The sequence below is a fragment of the Spinacia oleracea genome, chromosome 6 (assembly GCF_020520425.1).
Source record: "Spinacia oleracea cultivar Varoflay chromosome 6, BTI_SOV_V1, whole genome shotgun sequence".
NCBI lineage: Eukaryota > Viridiplantae > Streptophyta > Magnoliopsida > Caryophyllales > Amaranthaceae > Spinacia > Spinacia oleracea.
The window spans coordinates 136,007,252-136,023,639 of record NC_079492.1 but is presented as its reverse complement, the minus strand read 5'-3'; the positions used below and the strand labels follow the sequence as shown (position 1 = coordinate 136,023,639).

Below are 16,388 nucleotides of genomic sequence, written 5' to 3'. Positions count from 1 at the left end.
CTGTTCTATGGCTTTCTCTTCTACATTCACATCTTGCACATGGCACAAGTATATGGGGTAACCTTTCCTAATATAAGAATGAAAAGTCATGGCTGACACAATACTGAGTTCAGGCTTAGACACAACTCCATGGTAAGAAATTCTATTCCCCTTTGGCCCCCTAAGAGACACTTTCTGGGTGTGACACTCAATTCTAGCCCTGTACTTACTAAGCCAATCCATTCCCAAGATTACATCAAAATCAGTCAGGTTAAACTGGATAAGGTCTGCAGGTAACTCAGTCCCAGCTACATTAATGGAAATGTTTTGGTATAGGGATTTACAAAGCACAACTTCCCCAGATGGTATCACTATATTGGCTTGACACGACGATGAAGGTTTCAATGCATTTTTACTCACAAAAGAAGTGGATACAAAAGAATGAGACGCCCCTGAATCAAAAAGTAAGTAAGCAGGCTTAGAGTTAACTAGAAAAGTACCCGTCACAACGTTGGCATTGATGCTAGCCTCATTCTGGTTCATGACATATATCCTTCCATTGCTGGTCCTCCCATTGCCATTGTTCTGGTTAGTGTTTGTTGCTCCAGCATTACCATTGTTGGTATGTCCATTGACATTGTTGTTCGAGTTCCTTCCATAGCCGCCTCCATTGCTATTATTGTTTCCATTATGACCTTGGCGATTATTCCCCTGTCTCTTGGGACATTCACGACAATTTCTATTTCAGTTTTAAGTTGGATTTTGTTATTCATTTTTTTTGGGAATTGGTTGTAACGTTTTTACGGGCCACCTTTTAGACCACTTAGTTAATTTTGATTTTAATAATTTTAAATTGTTTTGTTGCTTTGCATTTATTTTCTATGGTGAATAAATGTAGCAGTGACACTCCCAAGGTTTGGACGATGGTTTTTATAAAATAAAAACAGGGTTTTTGATTATATAAAAGGTCCAAATTTTGGGGTGTTACAAAGGGTGTTACTGCATTGTACTTGCTCACAAAGCCAATGTACCAGCTACCTGTCTCACTGCGAAAAAACTCCCCCTCCACCAGCTACATCTTTAGCTTGCCAACTTCCATCAATGTTTAGCTTAAGTACTCCTGGTGGAGGTGGTCTCCAAGCTGGGCTTCTCTGCAAAAAATTACCAGCTCCCTTTCCCTGCAATAACAGTTTAGTATCCATATAGTCAACATAGAACGCGTTAAACACTGAGAAGGCCTTGATCATTTTGTGATCAAACACCGCTCTATTTCTTGCCCTCCAAATATGCCAAATGGCGACTTTTTTCTTCATTTTCCTCAAATTTAATTTTATGGTTAAATGACATGTGATTAAGAAAACTTTTTTTGGTTACATTTTACTCACACGGTCCTAAGAAAAGAAGGAAAGATGATGAAGAAAGGAGGCCATTGATGTAGGATATTGGTTAGTTGGTTACATGACATGTGATTAAGAAACATTTTACCGGATTTTGCATTTGTTTTTTTTTTTTTTTTGTCGAGGGGACAAGAATTTGAAATTAACAAAACTACGCATACAAAGTCATGCATATTCGCTCCGTCTCTAAAAGATTCTTCCATTTGACTTTTCACAATCCTCCATACACCACTTAAAACATAAATATATTTAATTCTATACGCTTAAAAATTATAAAAAATTGATATTTCTAACATATATGTAGTATCTATTACTATATATTAAAAGAGACACCAGGAATGACAAGTGTCATTTCCTGGTGTGATTTTTTCCCGCCAAAAAATATATAGTTATTTACCTTTTTTAAAAGATTTTACTTTGCATTTTTTTTAGGAAACTGAGATAAAAATGAAATAAAAATATAATTGAATTACCGTTGATAGAATATGCAGTTATTTTGTAAATACAAAAATCACGCGCCTCTCGAACTCTTTTAAGAAAAACACTACCAACCAACAATCTCATTTCCATCTCAAGTTTTTTGGGGGAAAATAAACTGGTTTTTTTGGTGGGAACAACACTACCAACCAACAATATCATAAAAACAACACTAACAACCAGCAATCTCATAAGAACAACACTACCAACCAATAATCTCATATCCCACTCCTTTAGAGCTTCAGTAAAAGAGCTATTGGTAATCTGATTTCTCGGATGAATGATCAGTCTATTGCTCGTGTTAAGGAGATTTTGCAAATGAAAATGTATTCTGGTTATACTTGTAATCCAGATTACCTATCTGTTTGGAATCGTCTTTTGTTGAATCATGACAAGTTTATCAATATTGTGAAAGAAAAATCAGAATGAAGGAGCTAAATTGTAGAGTTGAGATTTTATTTTTACTGAAAATGGTGGTTGAGTGAAGGAATGAGAGCAGTTTAGTAAATGGGAAGAAGAAAGAGCGTTGGAATTCTCAACCAAAATTTTGAATGTGGTTAATTGCTGAGAGAGTGTTCACACGCGTATTTTTCCCACTCAAAGTGTGCCAACAAACGGAGTCAATGGCCGGAAAGTTGACAATTTGGCCGGATTGTTACTCTAAGGTGTCATTTTTAATACAATTTTTTAATTAAAGGTACTATTTGACAAAACTGAACAAATAAGGTACTAGTTCACAAAGTGAGGTAAAAAGAAGGTACTTTTTGACAATTTTGCCTGTAGAAAAATCTAGAAACTAGTATACACCAACTATAAATAGGTTGTATGTGCCTAAGTTGAGGGTGAGAAAATCAAGAGAGAGCTCCCACAAAAATATGAGTGAGAGGTAGAAACAAGGGTTCTACCAAAGAGATAAGTGAGAGACATGAGCTCTCACAAATATTGTTGTAAAATTCTCATTAATGTGATCAATGATAAAAATACAATTTTGTTATACAATTGAGGTCCATCAAAACTTCCGCATGCGTCCTCAAATTTCTATCAATATATTCTTTTACTTTCACGTTTTACTAATATCATAAGTCTTTTATTTAGATACTATTGAAATAATAAAATATTTTACTAATAACCGTGTGTTGCACGGGACCTAAGCTAGTATTGAAATAAATCTAACAAGATCTTACATGACAATATTATTTTTTATAGGCTAATGAAAATTTATTGTCAAAATTTTTAAAATTTAACCTAAAATATTACAATTGGACAATGTTTTAGAGACGGAGAGCTACTACCTCATAATTTTATTTCCTTAACTTGGGTTTTTAGATTGGACTTTGTATTCCCAAAGGTTATGCCCATGCCAAGTATATACATTCTGATTTCTAAAACTCGTTGAATTTGAAAACTCGTGTTCTAAAATTTCAACCATGTCTAAGGCCCTGTTTGACGAAGTACCGGTAGGCGGTAGTGCGTAACGGTTAGCGGTTGATTAACGGGTAACGGTTGCAGTAGCGGGTAGCGGTGAATAGTAGCGATAACGGTTAGCTGTCAAAGTAGCGGGTAACTAATACTTCCTCCGTCTTTTAATACTCGCAACGTTCTTTAGTTTCACGCATGCCAATGCACAACTTTGATCATTTATATCTTAAATTCTCTTTATGCAAAAATTATAAAAAGTTGATATTTTGAAAATACACATTGAGACGAATCTAACAAGATCCCACATGACTATGTTTTATCTTATATAAAAAACGCTAAGAATAGTCAAAGTAGATTGTATGAATAGTGGCAAAAGTCCAAACGTTGCGAGTATTAAAAGACGGAGGAAGTATAAGTGTTCGGTAAAAATAGCGGTTGATATAGTAAAATAAAATAAAAGCTTAAATATTATTTAAAACTTTACTATAAATTTGTCAAACTTAACACTACCCACTACCTTAAACGCTACTAATTTTAACGTTTGACAAAAGCTATCTAACCGCTACCTATTCCGCTACCTTGCCAAACGCTTACAAATTCTACAAGTAGCGTCTTGATTAGGTCAAAATGCTACCCACTACCTCAAACTAAAGATGACTGTGGGTTGGGTCGGGCTTCAGGCTGAGCCACGGGCAGTGAGCCTAAACGGGTCGGGCCTAAGCCAGTCCCATACGACTCCGTGTCATGACGGGCCGGGCTGAAAAGTTAAAAACAGGGCACGGGCTTTTCGTGCCGGGCCGGGTCGGGCTGTCGTGCCTAAGCCTAATTTTACTAAATTTAGCGTGTTTAGCCGTGTCATATCTTGTCGTGCTTTTTCCCAAAAAAAAGTCTGATCGGGCTTTTTTGGTGTCGGGTCAGATCGGTCCTCGGACCGGCCTGACCGACAGCCATCTTTACCTTAAACAATACCGCCGAACACGGCCTAAGCTTCTTTTCAATCTTGTTTTGCCTAAAAAGTTTTGACTTGGTTGTAACTAGACTCTAAACTAGTCCACTAACACAACCCAATCCAAAGGTTGAATCCAAGTCCATTTCAAAATAGCGTTATACTATTTCATAAACTTATAATCGAGTCTATCCCATATCCAACTGATTACAAGTTTTAAAACTATATCTAATTTATATAGAAAAAAACAGCTATTTATTTTAGAGATAATACTTTGATGGAAAATTACAGCTATACATTAGTGTGTATAATAAAAATAATAAATACCTTAAAATAATGTTAATAAAATAATATAAATTCATTTCCTTAATTATAGGTATAGTATGAAAAATACCACTATTTTCTGACTTAAAAGAAAATACATTTAGTGTGTTCACATTAGCAATCTCAGTCAATTAATATATCCCCTTAAATAGGCGCAGCAGCAACAGCAGGCAAAGTGGAATTCCAACACCAACCTTAATTCCAATTCCTCTCTTTCTCTCTCCTCCGATTCCTAAAAGGATTCGGAATCTGCTGCATTTTAATACTACACATTCATCCCAGGTACTCTCTTCTTTTCAATATTCTCCACTTTAATTCTTTTCAACCTTTTTTCATTTTGATTTTGTTACTCGATTACTCTATTTGTTTAATTAATTGTTTCACTAATCAATTTTTGCGGCACATATAACAAATTAATAATCGATTGTACAATTTTATTTTTGATTCCAATTTTTTTGTAGCTTTTGCCAAATTTGTTTGTTGCGAATTCGAATTATGGGTTAATTACACGATTTTCGGATTAGATTTTTAGGCTTGCATAGAGTGAGATTTTTCTAAGAGTTTATTAATCATAGTCTAGTAATTCGCTTAATGGGTGTGCAATGATGTGACAGTTTACCCCTTTCTACATTAAATAATCAATATTATTATGATTGGAGTTGATTTTTAGTCAACATTGAAATCATGGGGTCACGGGGATAGTGTGGTTTGCTTAATGGATACGTAATGATGTGTGTTCATCACTTTATTGTTTGTATTTTTGAGATTTACCATGATCTTTGTTGTTGATTGTTGTTGTTGTTTGTCATGGTAGGCGTGCAATTCTTCTGTGTTGCACCCGGGTCCACGAAGCCATGCACGGTGCACCCACTAATGATAAAATTGCCCACTTGTTATAGCAGCAACATTTATGCTAATATGATAAGCTTAAGGTGTTTAATCTGTTTATTTTCTTAGTAATTTGACTTGAATTTATGTGGACTCATCTCATATAAATATAACAAATTTGGAGACCTATTTAATTATTTCATCATTTTTTTTATTGAATTGAATAAAATTAAATTAACTTCCATGAAATTGATTATCTGTGGACCTTATGTATGGCACACTATTCACTTATATTGCTGACAATATGATTAGTGCTGGACCTTTGTGGCTGTGTTATCATTGTTCCCAAGGCTATCTTTCTGAGAAATATTGAATTTGGGAATTGGGACCAAAACAATTCTTGATTTGTCAAAAGTTTGGGTTGACTAGTGGGTGGACTTGCATATGATAAGATAATGATCAAGCACTATTTATGTCCAAAACAATCTTAATTCTTTCTACAAGTTTACCTACCTTCATAAGGCCTTACATAAGACAATGTGTTTTTTATGAGATATTCAATTCATCTAGGTGTTTTTTCTGTGAATATTCTACTTTCTTCATGTTTTTCGTAGTTAAATCTGTTTGTTTGATGAACCTGGTTGTGTATGCTTTTGCCAACCCCATCCTTTTGGGAATAAGGCTTTGGTATTGTTGCTGCATTGGTTGTAGATGCTTTATGATAAACATTGCACAGTTCTATTTCTTTAGCTGATAGGAGAATGTTTAGAGGGGTCTTTTTATTGCCCCTTTTCTATACATCTGAATTCTGAAGCATTTTGCATCTGACAGTTCACAAGCTGCACTGTAAGGAATCCACTAGGAAAAAGGGGAGAAAGTGTGTCTGGTATCGAAGATGATTGAGTCAGGAGAAGATACTCTTGTGAAGGATGGAACTCTTGACATTCATGGAAATGCAGCTGACAAGAAGAAAACTGGGAACTGGAGAGCTTGTTATTTTATACTTGGTATGCATTCAAACTGATCAGAAAATAAGTACATAGTTTTTTCTCTGTTTTCAGGAAAATACAATGTTGTGTTGCATAACTTGACTGTGTGAAACTGTATTGTAACTTTTCCAGGGAATGAATGTTGTGAAAGGTTGGCATACTATGGAATGAGTACCAATCTTGTGAACTATTTCATCAAACGTTTGCATCAAGGGAGTGCTACTGCAGCAGTGAATGTCAGTAACTGGTCAGGGACATGCTATATCATGCCTCTTCTCGGAGCCTTTTTAGCTGATTCCTACTTGGGAAGATATCGGGTTATTGCCCTTTTCTCGGTCATCTATGTTATTGTAAGTGTGCTACAGTCTTCCACTCTTTTCTCCGTATATAGATTTCTTATCTGCAATTGTTCTATGTCACAGGCTATGACAATTTGGTTGAAGGCTACTAGGCTAGTGTGTGACATGACTCTATTTGTTTGTTCACATACTTTTTTACGGTTCAAGTACAAGTTTTTATTCTTTTGTCTTCTGGGTTATTAACTTATTACTGATTTCTTTTCCTGGAGTTGAATTAAGGACCACTTCACTGCTTGACATATGCATGCCTTTAAAACTGTCTTATTATCATAAACTACTCAAGTTCCTGATATATGTATTGTATGATGTAGGGAATGAGTCTGTTGACAGTCTCTGCTTCTGTGGATGCACTGAAGAATTCAGCAGCAGCTGCATTTGTAGCCCTCTACTTAATAGCCCTTGGAACTGGTGGAATCAAGCCATGTGTCTCATCCTTTGGTGCAGATCAATTTGATGAAAATGATGAGAAAGAAAGGGAAAAGAAAAGCTCCTTCTTCAACTGGTTCTACTTCTCCATCAATGTGGGTGCCCTTGTAGCTTCCTTGGTTTTGGTTCCGGTCCAAACAAATATTGGTTGGGGATGGGGCTTTGGTATCCCAGCTGCTGCCATGGCTATTGCTGTTGTGTCCTTTTTCTCAGGTTCCAGGTTTTATCGATTTCAGAAACCTGGAGGAAGTCCTCTGACAAGGATTGCTCAGGTACTGATCGCAACCATCAGAAAAATTAAGGTGAAAGTTCCTGATGATAAATCCATCCTGTATGAGACACCTGACAACGAATCCAATATTATAGGAAGCCGCAAGCTTGAGCACACTGATAAACTAAGGTATGTATATAGGACTTCATTTGCCTAATCCTTCTGGTTCGCACGATTATTTCTTCGGGCTTGTTTATATGTAGGTTTCATAATGATTCCTTGTCAACATTATCTTTATCTGCAACTTTACCGAAAAGACCGCTTTGATTGCTTAACTAATTGGTTCCACCAATTAGTTAAACCAATTAGTTCCAGTGCTTAACTAATTGGTTCCATTGCTTAGCTTATACGACAAGTTTGTAAATCTTTATATGTTACATCTCTGCTATAATGATTTGTGCTGCTTCTTATGTGGAACATTTCCATTTTTCAGGTGTTTAGACAAAGCTGCTGTACCAACTGAAACTGATGATGTCAAAGGAACACCAAACTCATGGAGACTGTGCACTGTTACCCAAGTTGAAGAACTAAAATCCATCATCAGAATACTTCCAATTTGGGCAACAGGGATTGTTTTCTCAGCAGTATACAGCCAAATGGGCACCATGTTTATATTGCAAGGCAATACCATGGACCCTCGCCTAGGCCCATTCAAAATATCAGCAGCTTCTCTCTCTGCGTTCGACACCCTGAGTGTCATCTTCTGGGTCCCGGTCTATGACAAGCTCATAATCCCATTTGCTAAGAAATTCACTGGAAATGAACGCGGATTCACACAACTTCAAAGGATGGGAATTGGGTTGGTGATATCCATCATTGCTATGGTTACTGCAGGGATTGTTGAAGTTGTTAGGCTAAACATTGTGAGAGAACACAATTATTACGACATGGAAACGATTCCAATCTCAATCTTCTGGCAAATCCCGCCTTATTTCCTGATCGGATGTGCAGAAGTTTTTACATTTATAGGTCAGATGGAGTTCTTCTATGATCAAGCACCTGATGCAATGAGAAGTTTATGTTCTGCTTTATCTCTTGCAACCAATGCTTTGGGAAATTACCTAAGCTCGTTCCTCGTTATGATTGTGACCCATGTCACTACAAAGCATGGGAAGTTAGGGTGGATTCCTGATAATCTCAACAGAGGTCACCTGGATTATTTCTTCTGGCTCTTGGTCATCCTTAGTATTGCTAACTTCTTTGCTTATCTGTGGATTTCAATGCGCTACACATACAAGAAGGCGTCTGGGTTCGCCAAGTAATCTTCATACAGAGTATTACTTAATTACATCCAAAGGTGCTTTGAAATGCTTGTAAATACTGAACTTACATGGTTCCATTAGAATTTAAATTTAGCTATTGATCGATATGTCCTACAGTTTTTCATATTAGTTGAATCGAACCACATTCTTGAAGAGGGGAATGTATGTCAGTGTGAAAAGCTTCAAATTTTTCTATGAATAAGGTTTTATGTGGTTTTCTTTCACCTTCACATCTTTGGGTGTTGAGTGTTCAACTTGGATTTGGTCACATTCATTCTCGGATTGGGTCTAAAGTCTAAACAATTCGGGCAAATTCACAAAATTCAATGATTTAGAAGCGTTGTTAAAGTATAAATCGGCTGTTTAGGTTGTTGCAATTTTCCCACATCAATCTATATGAGATATCTGGTAGCAGATTCACGAAATAGGAATACAATAACAGTTTGCGTTGTCAAATTGGATTGCAAATTAGGTTTACTTTTCCTCAAGTCTTGTGGTTTATTCGAGATCAGTACGTCGTTATAAACCATTTGTGGTATACTCGTATTACTAGTCAACAAAAGCTTGCCAATTTGACATTTCCAGAACATAACTTGTACTCTTGTACTAGTGTTTTCTTTATACTAAAGAAGCCAAAGAGTTTACACGGCTACTCCAACCTAATCTATCCTTTCGGATGAATGATTTAGAGACAAAAGATTAAACGTACCGCATTCAAAAAAGAAATAATGAAGAGGACTTTATTTCTAAGTTAATTAGATTATTTAACCGAATTATAGGAGAATTACAACCAAAACAATAATTAAGCCATCAAGGTAAACTAAAAGGCTTCTAATTTTGAGCATATTTTCTACGTTATTTCTTACAGCACAGTCAAGAATACATACTCGTATATACTAATATCAGATTCTCCTATACTACATTCCCAAGGCTAGAGCAGAGACTTCATGGATGGCAACCCGTAATTATAACGAACCACCCACAAGCCTTAGCCGGTTAGCCCTTAGGGGAGCTCTAAGAGCTAATCAAATAGCCTACTATACAGTATGCACAAAATATTAGAGCTAAATTCTTCACCAATGATAAATTGGGTCCTCTACTTGTGGAGGCAACAGATTCAGGTCCTTGCTATGCTGTTTATCGTAATTGCGAGAGCCAGGAATTGCTCCAGTGGCAAGCCTAAAGAGCTCGCTCCCCGTGAAACAAAAGTGAGCAAATGCTAGCCCTCCATCAACCATATCAGATAAATTTGGCATTGAAACTGATTTTGTCACACTTTTGTTGGATTTCAGATTTCTTAGATCCATTCCCAGGATTTTATCAAGATCAGAATGTTCCATAAATCTTTCAGTAGCTGCTTCCCATGAAAGTCGGTATCTTTGCTCTGGGGTAAGTGGCTCAGGCTCCTTGGCCATTGCTTCCTTCACCTTGACAACAAAGTCGTCAGATGTCTTGTAAGTCAAACAGTTAGGAAATGAACTGAAGAACTCATTTGACGGGTGGTCTGCGCAAACTACAAACTTCCCCATTGCGAGTGCTTCAGCTGTGGCTGTACAAAGCACATCACTGACACTAGGGTTTATGAAAACTTTGTATCTGCAACCATGAAAAATGTAAACATGTAAAACAGGAGAAACCAGAACAATCTATACAAGCACCGAAAAGCAGAGGTACTTCTAAATTTCAAGGAGCCAGGTCGTCTTACCCATGCAGGGAATCATCGGCATGGTCTCTTCCTTTTTGGAAATTCAGGTCGAGTTTCAATTTTTGTGCGGTACTCTGGACCTCATGTGAATCCTCTCCGTTACCAAAGACATCCAATTTAAGGCTGCTCAGCTCAGTTTTGTGCTTTGACAAGAGATCTAATAGTTCTCGGTATCCCTTAGCCCAAACCATCTTGCCCAAGAAATATGCTCCCTTGGAAAAGGCTTGCTGACCAGCAGCCCTTTCACTAGCCAACTTCTCTCCAATTTCTAGAAATTTAGGATTAACACCATGGACATTACATATGATAGACTTGGGAAGATCCTGAGTGGCAGCTGAAAGTCGGACAACCTGAGGCACACCCAACCAACTTTTAGTCTATTTAATGAAACCAGAATAACAGATTTCCTTTAAATATAATAGCTATCCAAGCAAATAAATGGCTGGTGAACCACATAGCTCAGACCATAGATCAATCCCACAAAAATTGACAACAGGAAGTCTGAACCTTACCTTGTGACAATGGGCTCTTGCAACAAGATTATTAACATGCTTCACAAAGAAAGCTTGTACCGCCCCATTCTTCTCTCTCTTTATGTATTCCAGATAATTTGTGTGTACGACACCAACAACATGGTTGAATTTATCAGTCCATCTTCTACCATGATGATACCAGTTCAAATGCTCTGGTTCTTCAAGGATAGCAATGTCAGCTTCCTTTGAAGAGATGAATTGAGAAGTATCTCCAGTTGGAAGTATGCTCCGCCTTTCTTTAGAAAACTGCAAATATACCAGCATGTCAAATCATAGAGCAGAATGCTACTAAAGAAGTCTACAATGGAGCATTGACATAAATGATACCTTTCCGGGGTAAAAAGATATTTTGAAATCAGTCTTGAAACCAATCCTTTCCTCCAGCCAGTTTCGTATATAGTGCTCCTGTTCTTCTGGTGAATTGAATGTGAGCTTGTTCGGGTACACTAGTTCTTGATCAGACATGCAAAGCCATGGAACCAATAGAGTTACTTTCTGCTTTTCAGATTTAGCTAAGTATGCTGCACGAAACAACGGATTTACTGCTGTTCCCGTCATCCAAGGAAGGCTAGCAGTGGTGACAATGGCAACATGTCTTTTCTTCTCAGGTGGGCTATGCTTCACTAAGTCTGACCAAAAACCACCATCATAATGATGGCCTGTACTCTGAAGGACACTGGCTATCCTTAAATCAAGTTCATCATTGATGTTATCACCCTCAATCACAGAGGATTCCCCACCTGATAAGGAGTGCATGAGAAGCTGGTTCTTGCGTTTGCTACACAAACCCTCCACTATCTTGTCACATATATCTGCAAGTAAAAATTAAGAGGGAACGTCAACATTTTAATTGAAAAATCCACACCTGGAATACCATAAATATGCCTCACATTTGCAGATTGAGATGTCAAAGTGATATTTCCATCAAATCCCAAGTTCCTACGTATGAACCTTGTATTTTCAACATACGATACTAAAGCTAAAATACCATCTCCGCATCTCGTAAACTCCCTTAGAATTTTGTATTTTCAGCATAAGCTTTTAGCAACTCAAATAGCATCACTCCTTGTAAACAATGTTAGCTTCAGGTTCTAGCTTAAGGTCTGTCTGTTTCAACTTATGAATTACTTATTTTAACTTATTTCAGAAAAGTAGGTTCAAATAGGTTAACATAAGTTCAGACAAAATAAGTTTTTTGCCGGACAATTTCAGTCAAAATAAGGTTTTTTTCAGACTATTTAACACACAAATAAGAAATTTTCAGATAAAATAAGTGAATACGTACAGATAAGTTCACATAAAGTTATGTCAGACAAATTAGGTTGAACCAAACAGAGCCTTAATGCTACCCACAAATCACAGGTTTGTAGTTCAGGTATTACTTTTATGTGCTTCATTCGCATTGGCATTTGTGTCAACAATGGTGATAACTTGGCCACTCAGAATTGCACCACTTAAGAAACTGAAGAGGTTTAACATGATTCTACGACCCAGATAACCCCTAGTAGGATATAAGTTAATATAATATATATGAAGCTAAACAGAGAGGAAAGAGAAGAAGTATCAACCAACGTAGCAACACCCTAATCTTTGTAACACACACCAGACAAGAAAATCAAGATCTAGTAAGAAGCTATGTACAAATTATCGTACAGATGCTAAAAGTCCCTTGAATCAAAAGCAATATCAAAGAAATTATTGTACAGCACACCAAAAAAAGTTTTTTTTTTTTTGGTTTGAAGGTCTGTACATTCAGAAACTGATAAGAGAGTAAAGAGACACTATATACCTTTCCTAACACCAAGTTGATCCAAAAAGGGTTCAGACTGCCTAACAAAATATGCCAGGAGTTCAGGTACATCTAATGGCGGTACATCCTGCAACAGACACAATAACGAGTCTATGAGATTATGGTATATCTGTAAAAAGCAAGACATAAACTTACTAAAATAATGAGAGAAGAATTTTCATTTTGGAGTACCACAACTTGCACTGATCCTAGCACTATAAACTGATTTGTACTGAGTTAGCGCAGGATTGCTTGTAATTGTTTTAGCATATTCAAAGAAAAAGAAAAAATATGCACTCTTTAAGAATATTCAAAGAAAAAGTAATCATTGACAAAAAAAAAACATAAATCTAAGCATTGATAGGTCCAGAGTTAAACACCAAATAGAAAACCATTACCATGGATCACATAAGATACAACTGTTGTATCCTCTCAACCTCTCCTCTCCCTAAGAACTAAAAAGACGACATACTTAATTACATAATGAGATAGCTACATGACCTTCAACCAATGTTTAAGGTTGACATCTGAATATCCAGTTCATTCTAAATAGAACAAACAGAAGTAAAGACTAGGGAGAAAAAACCCAGATACCAACCTTTGAATCCTGAGTCTCCCACCGGAATGCTTTCTGCAAAATAAAGTGGAGTACTATATCTATCAGAAAATGCATAAACATTCGTAATGAAACCGCAAGACAAGCTTCTTCGTGTCGAAGAAGATAAAAGATCATGCAAGCTAATCGGTCCTTTCACCTTCAGTAATTAAGAATCTGTTCATGGGTTAAGGACCTTTCAAGCAATATTTACTTCTGCCAAGGCAATCTAAGTAGAAGACATTGTACTACTGTACTAGCACTCTAGTAGCAAAAAACTTTTCTTTGAAAAATCATTTCCCTTTTATTTATAATCACATGAAGTATACCCTAAAACCACAACTACATCACCAGTTAATTACTCAATACAAGCAGATGGAGACATATAAACATATGAGCAGGTCCAGGGTGCCCATTAACTAAAATCCCAGATACAAATGTTAAAAGGGATTTCTAGAGGAAAGAACTCACGTCCTATTGTCCTAACTGAGAGTTGTGAATCACATCTTTTTTTTAAAGAAATGAGATTATATTAACACTTGGAAAAACGGATAACAAGAAATGAGGACATGATGTCCTCTGATCTGGAAAACAAGGTACCTACCCAACCCATTAACTCTTGAGAACCCCACTAGCCTTAGCCATAAAGATGCTAAATATGTAATCTTGTCCCACAATAACTCGGGAGGTAACAAAACTTGTGAAAAGATCCTCGAGTTGAGAGTGTTAACTTGTGACATGCTAGGACATATCAAGAATCAATTATATCCACAAGAGTAAAAACCCATTGTTAAGCCGCCAACACACAAAATTTGCTTACACTTTACAGCCACTTCTAATACTCCCCTAAATTCTAAATCCTAATACTAATAGGGACAAGCAGATACTTGCACCTATTATTGACCCATAGAAAAAATCAACACATAACTTGAAAGTGAAATGTCAATCTCCTTAACGTAACATCCATTCCTCATCCCATCTCTAGCCCTCCAATAAAGAGAGAATAATAACAAAACGAAAAATATAATCTGCAATGAAGCTTAAACAAGGGTGAATAAATAAGTCCTAAACTCCTAATAAAACTTAAACTCCTCAAGGAATTTAATCCACCTGCCAAATACAGAACAGAAAGGTCAAACAATTTATTTGTCTTAGAGAAATCATATGGGACCTTAATGGTTCCCCCAACCTCATGGTTGGACGGGAACTGGTGTTTCCTTACTAGATGAATTCCTTAGTTTCCAGCCTATACATATGGGCTCCTCTCTGGGATAGCTCCCGTTCTTCTCCTCAGCTTCAAACGCCGGATCAAAATAATATATCTGGCTTTGAATTACTTTCTAGCTTTGTTACAAAATGATCTGGCTTCTGTCAAAGTATGAGACATGAAATTTTCTTTCTTTGGACATCAGTTTCCACTTGCAATTTAGTACAAACCGAACCTCCCGCTACTTTCACAATGTCATGTCTTCAGGCAATGCAGTCAATATATGATATGTTATAATGGATGCTTCCACTATCTCACTAATATTTTGTATATGCACCCTAGCAATACAATGGAAGAACCCAATGCCTGTAAATCTATAATAAGACAACTGCATATGACTGGACTTTTCTTTTTTTGGAAGGGGGTTTTTAGCTTGCTGTTGTGAAGACAATCATACAGGTACAAGTCCCATCCATCCACATTCAGCTATGAAATTGCACAAATTCGAGTCTCAAACAATACCATAAAGAAGTCCAAAATGTTGCAGCACCATACATACAATAACACTCTACCAGAGAACACCACCACAAAATCTATGAAATTATGACAAACTATACAAAGATAGACAAGAGATATTACCAAGCTAGACTTGAATTTCTCGACGAGCTCATTGTTCCTCCATGAGCTAAAAATCTCATCAGGCGATTTCTTCACCTCAAAATCTTTCAATTTAGTCTTCAGAGCCCTAATTGGCTCCCAATCCCGAAATTTCTCCTCCCCTTCTTCTCCCTCTGTCTTCCAATCCCACCTAAAATCCGTAAACCTAACCCTCCCCCTCCCACTTTGTCCTACTCTTTGTCCTCCATCAACCTCCGCCTCCTCCACAATCGCGTTCTTTATCGCGGACAAATCAATACGAATCCTCGATGTCGTGGGCCGGCTCCACTTCTCCAGAACCCTCCGGCTGAAATCCGGCGACGAGTAAGCCCTCCGAAACTCCGACAACTTCGGCTGCAGCTTCTTCACAAAATCGATTTCCGTGGAAGGACTCGCCGAATACGATTTAATAGCCGAAAACGACGAAGCGGAATTGATAAAATTCTCCAGCTCCCTGTCTAACGAAGATGCCAAATTCTTAAAGGAATTGGCCCTATCTCTCATCAATCGAATATCAGCATCGGCAGAGTCTCTCACCTCCCTCCACCCCTTAGAGATGAAGGACAATGCACTCGTGGGAGATCCTCCAGCCGCCGTAGCCGGTGAAGTTCGCGACGTCGACGACGATGTTACAGCTTGTGGGATGAAATTGTTCATAGTTTGTGGCCCTATAATTTCCCCCTTTTCCCCGTAAAAGAGAGATAAATCTAGGGTTTAAGCGTAGGTTTGAACAAAAGAGGAATTTGCTGGAAATTGGCAAAGTAGGAGAGAAGTGAAGCAAAGAAAGAGAGAAAATGTGAGGTGATGCAAAGAAGAAGAGATCGGCGGAAATTTTAACGGCTTTCTAGTTGGAGTTTGGACAACCTGAGCCGTCCAGAGATGGAGGAATATTTTATTTGCGTTTTTGGAGTTTTGGTAATATGCCTTTTGTTACCGACTTACCGGTCTTACCACTCATTCTCACACGGTCATTTTGGCTTCCGAAAATAACTACTCATACTGTCCTTTTTTTTTCTTTTTTTTTTTATTGGTGGCAAAATAATTTTAGAAAAATTTATAGATCTAGTGATGATAAGTTTGTAGTTGTAACATTATAAATTTTTTATTTTTGATTCAACTGAGGACTAAGACAAGAAAAGAGAAAAAAACAGCAACAATAAATTAACGGACGATATGATTGTGATTGTGATTGTGTGTGTAAGCGTGATTTTCTAATAAAACTAGG

The 16,388-nt window shown here is 37.1% G+C and overlaps 2 protein-coding genes across 5 annotated transcripts; one reads left to right on the top strand and one right to left on the bottom strand.

Annotated features, from left to right (window-relative positions):
* Window positions 1–4,662: 4,662 nt before the first annotated feature.
* Window positions 4,663–8,901, top strand: LOC110794768 (protein NRT1/ PTR FAMILY 8.1). 3 transcript variants are annotated; one of them, XM_021999723.2, is made up of 5 exons: window positions 4,663–4,824; window positions 6,202–6,377; window positions 6,492–6,709; window positions 7,030–7,544; window positions 7,849–8,901. In XM_021999723.2, the coding sequence occupies exons 2-5, from the start codon at window positions 6,266–6,268 to the stop codon at window positions 8,675–8,677; spliced, it is 1,674 nt and encodes a 557-aa protein (XP_021855415.1). In that variant the 5' UTR covers window positions 4,663–4,824; window positions 6,202–6,265; the 3' UTR covers window positions 8,678–8,901. The 3 variants fall into 3 exon arrangements, with proteins under 3 accessions (XP_021855415.1, XP_021855416.1, XP_021855417.1); XM_021999724.2 differs by lacking the exon at window positions 4,663–4,824 and adding an exon at window positions 5,806–5,940; XM_021999725.2 differs by lacking the exon at window positions 4,663–4,824 and adding an exon at window positions 5,930–6,057.
* Window positions 8,902–9,390: 489 nt separating this feature from the next.
* LOC110794769 (digalactosyldiacylglycerol synthase 1, chloroplastic) lies at window positions 9,391–16,051 on the bottom strand. 2 transcript variants are annotated; one of them, XM_021999726.2, is made up of 7 exons: window positions 15,146–16,050; window positions 13,303–13,335; window positions 12,705–12,792; window positions 11,243–11,727; window positions 10,895–11,161; window positions 10,383–10,732; window positions 9,391–10,273 (listed from the first exon to the last, which is right to left on the bottom strand). In XM_021999726.2, the coding sequence occupies exons 1-7, from the start codon at window positions 15,818–15,820 to the stop codon at window positions 9,751–9,753; spliced, it is 2,421 nt and encodes an 806-aa protein (XP_021855418.2). In that variant the 5' UTR covers window positions 15,821–16,050; the 3' UTR covers window positions 9,391–9,750. The 2 variants fall into 2 exon arrangements, with proteins under 2 accessions (XP_021855418.2, XP_021855420.2); XM_021999728.2 differs by lacking the exon at window positions 13,303–13,335 and having other exon boundaries at window positions 15,146–16,051.
* Between the last annotated feature and the right edge of the window lie 337 nt (window positions 16,052–16,388).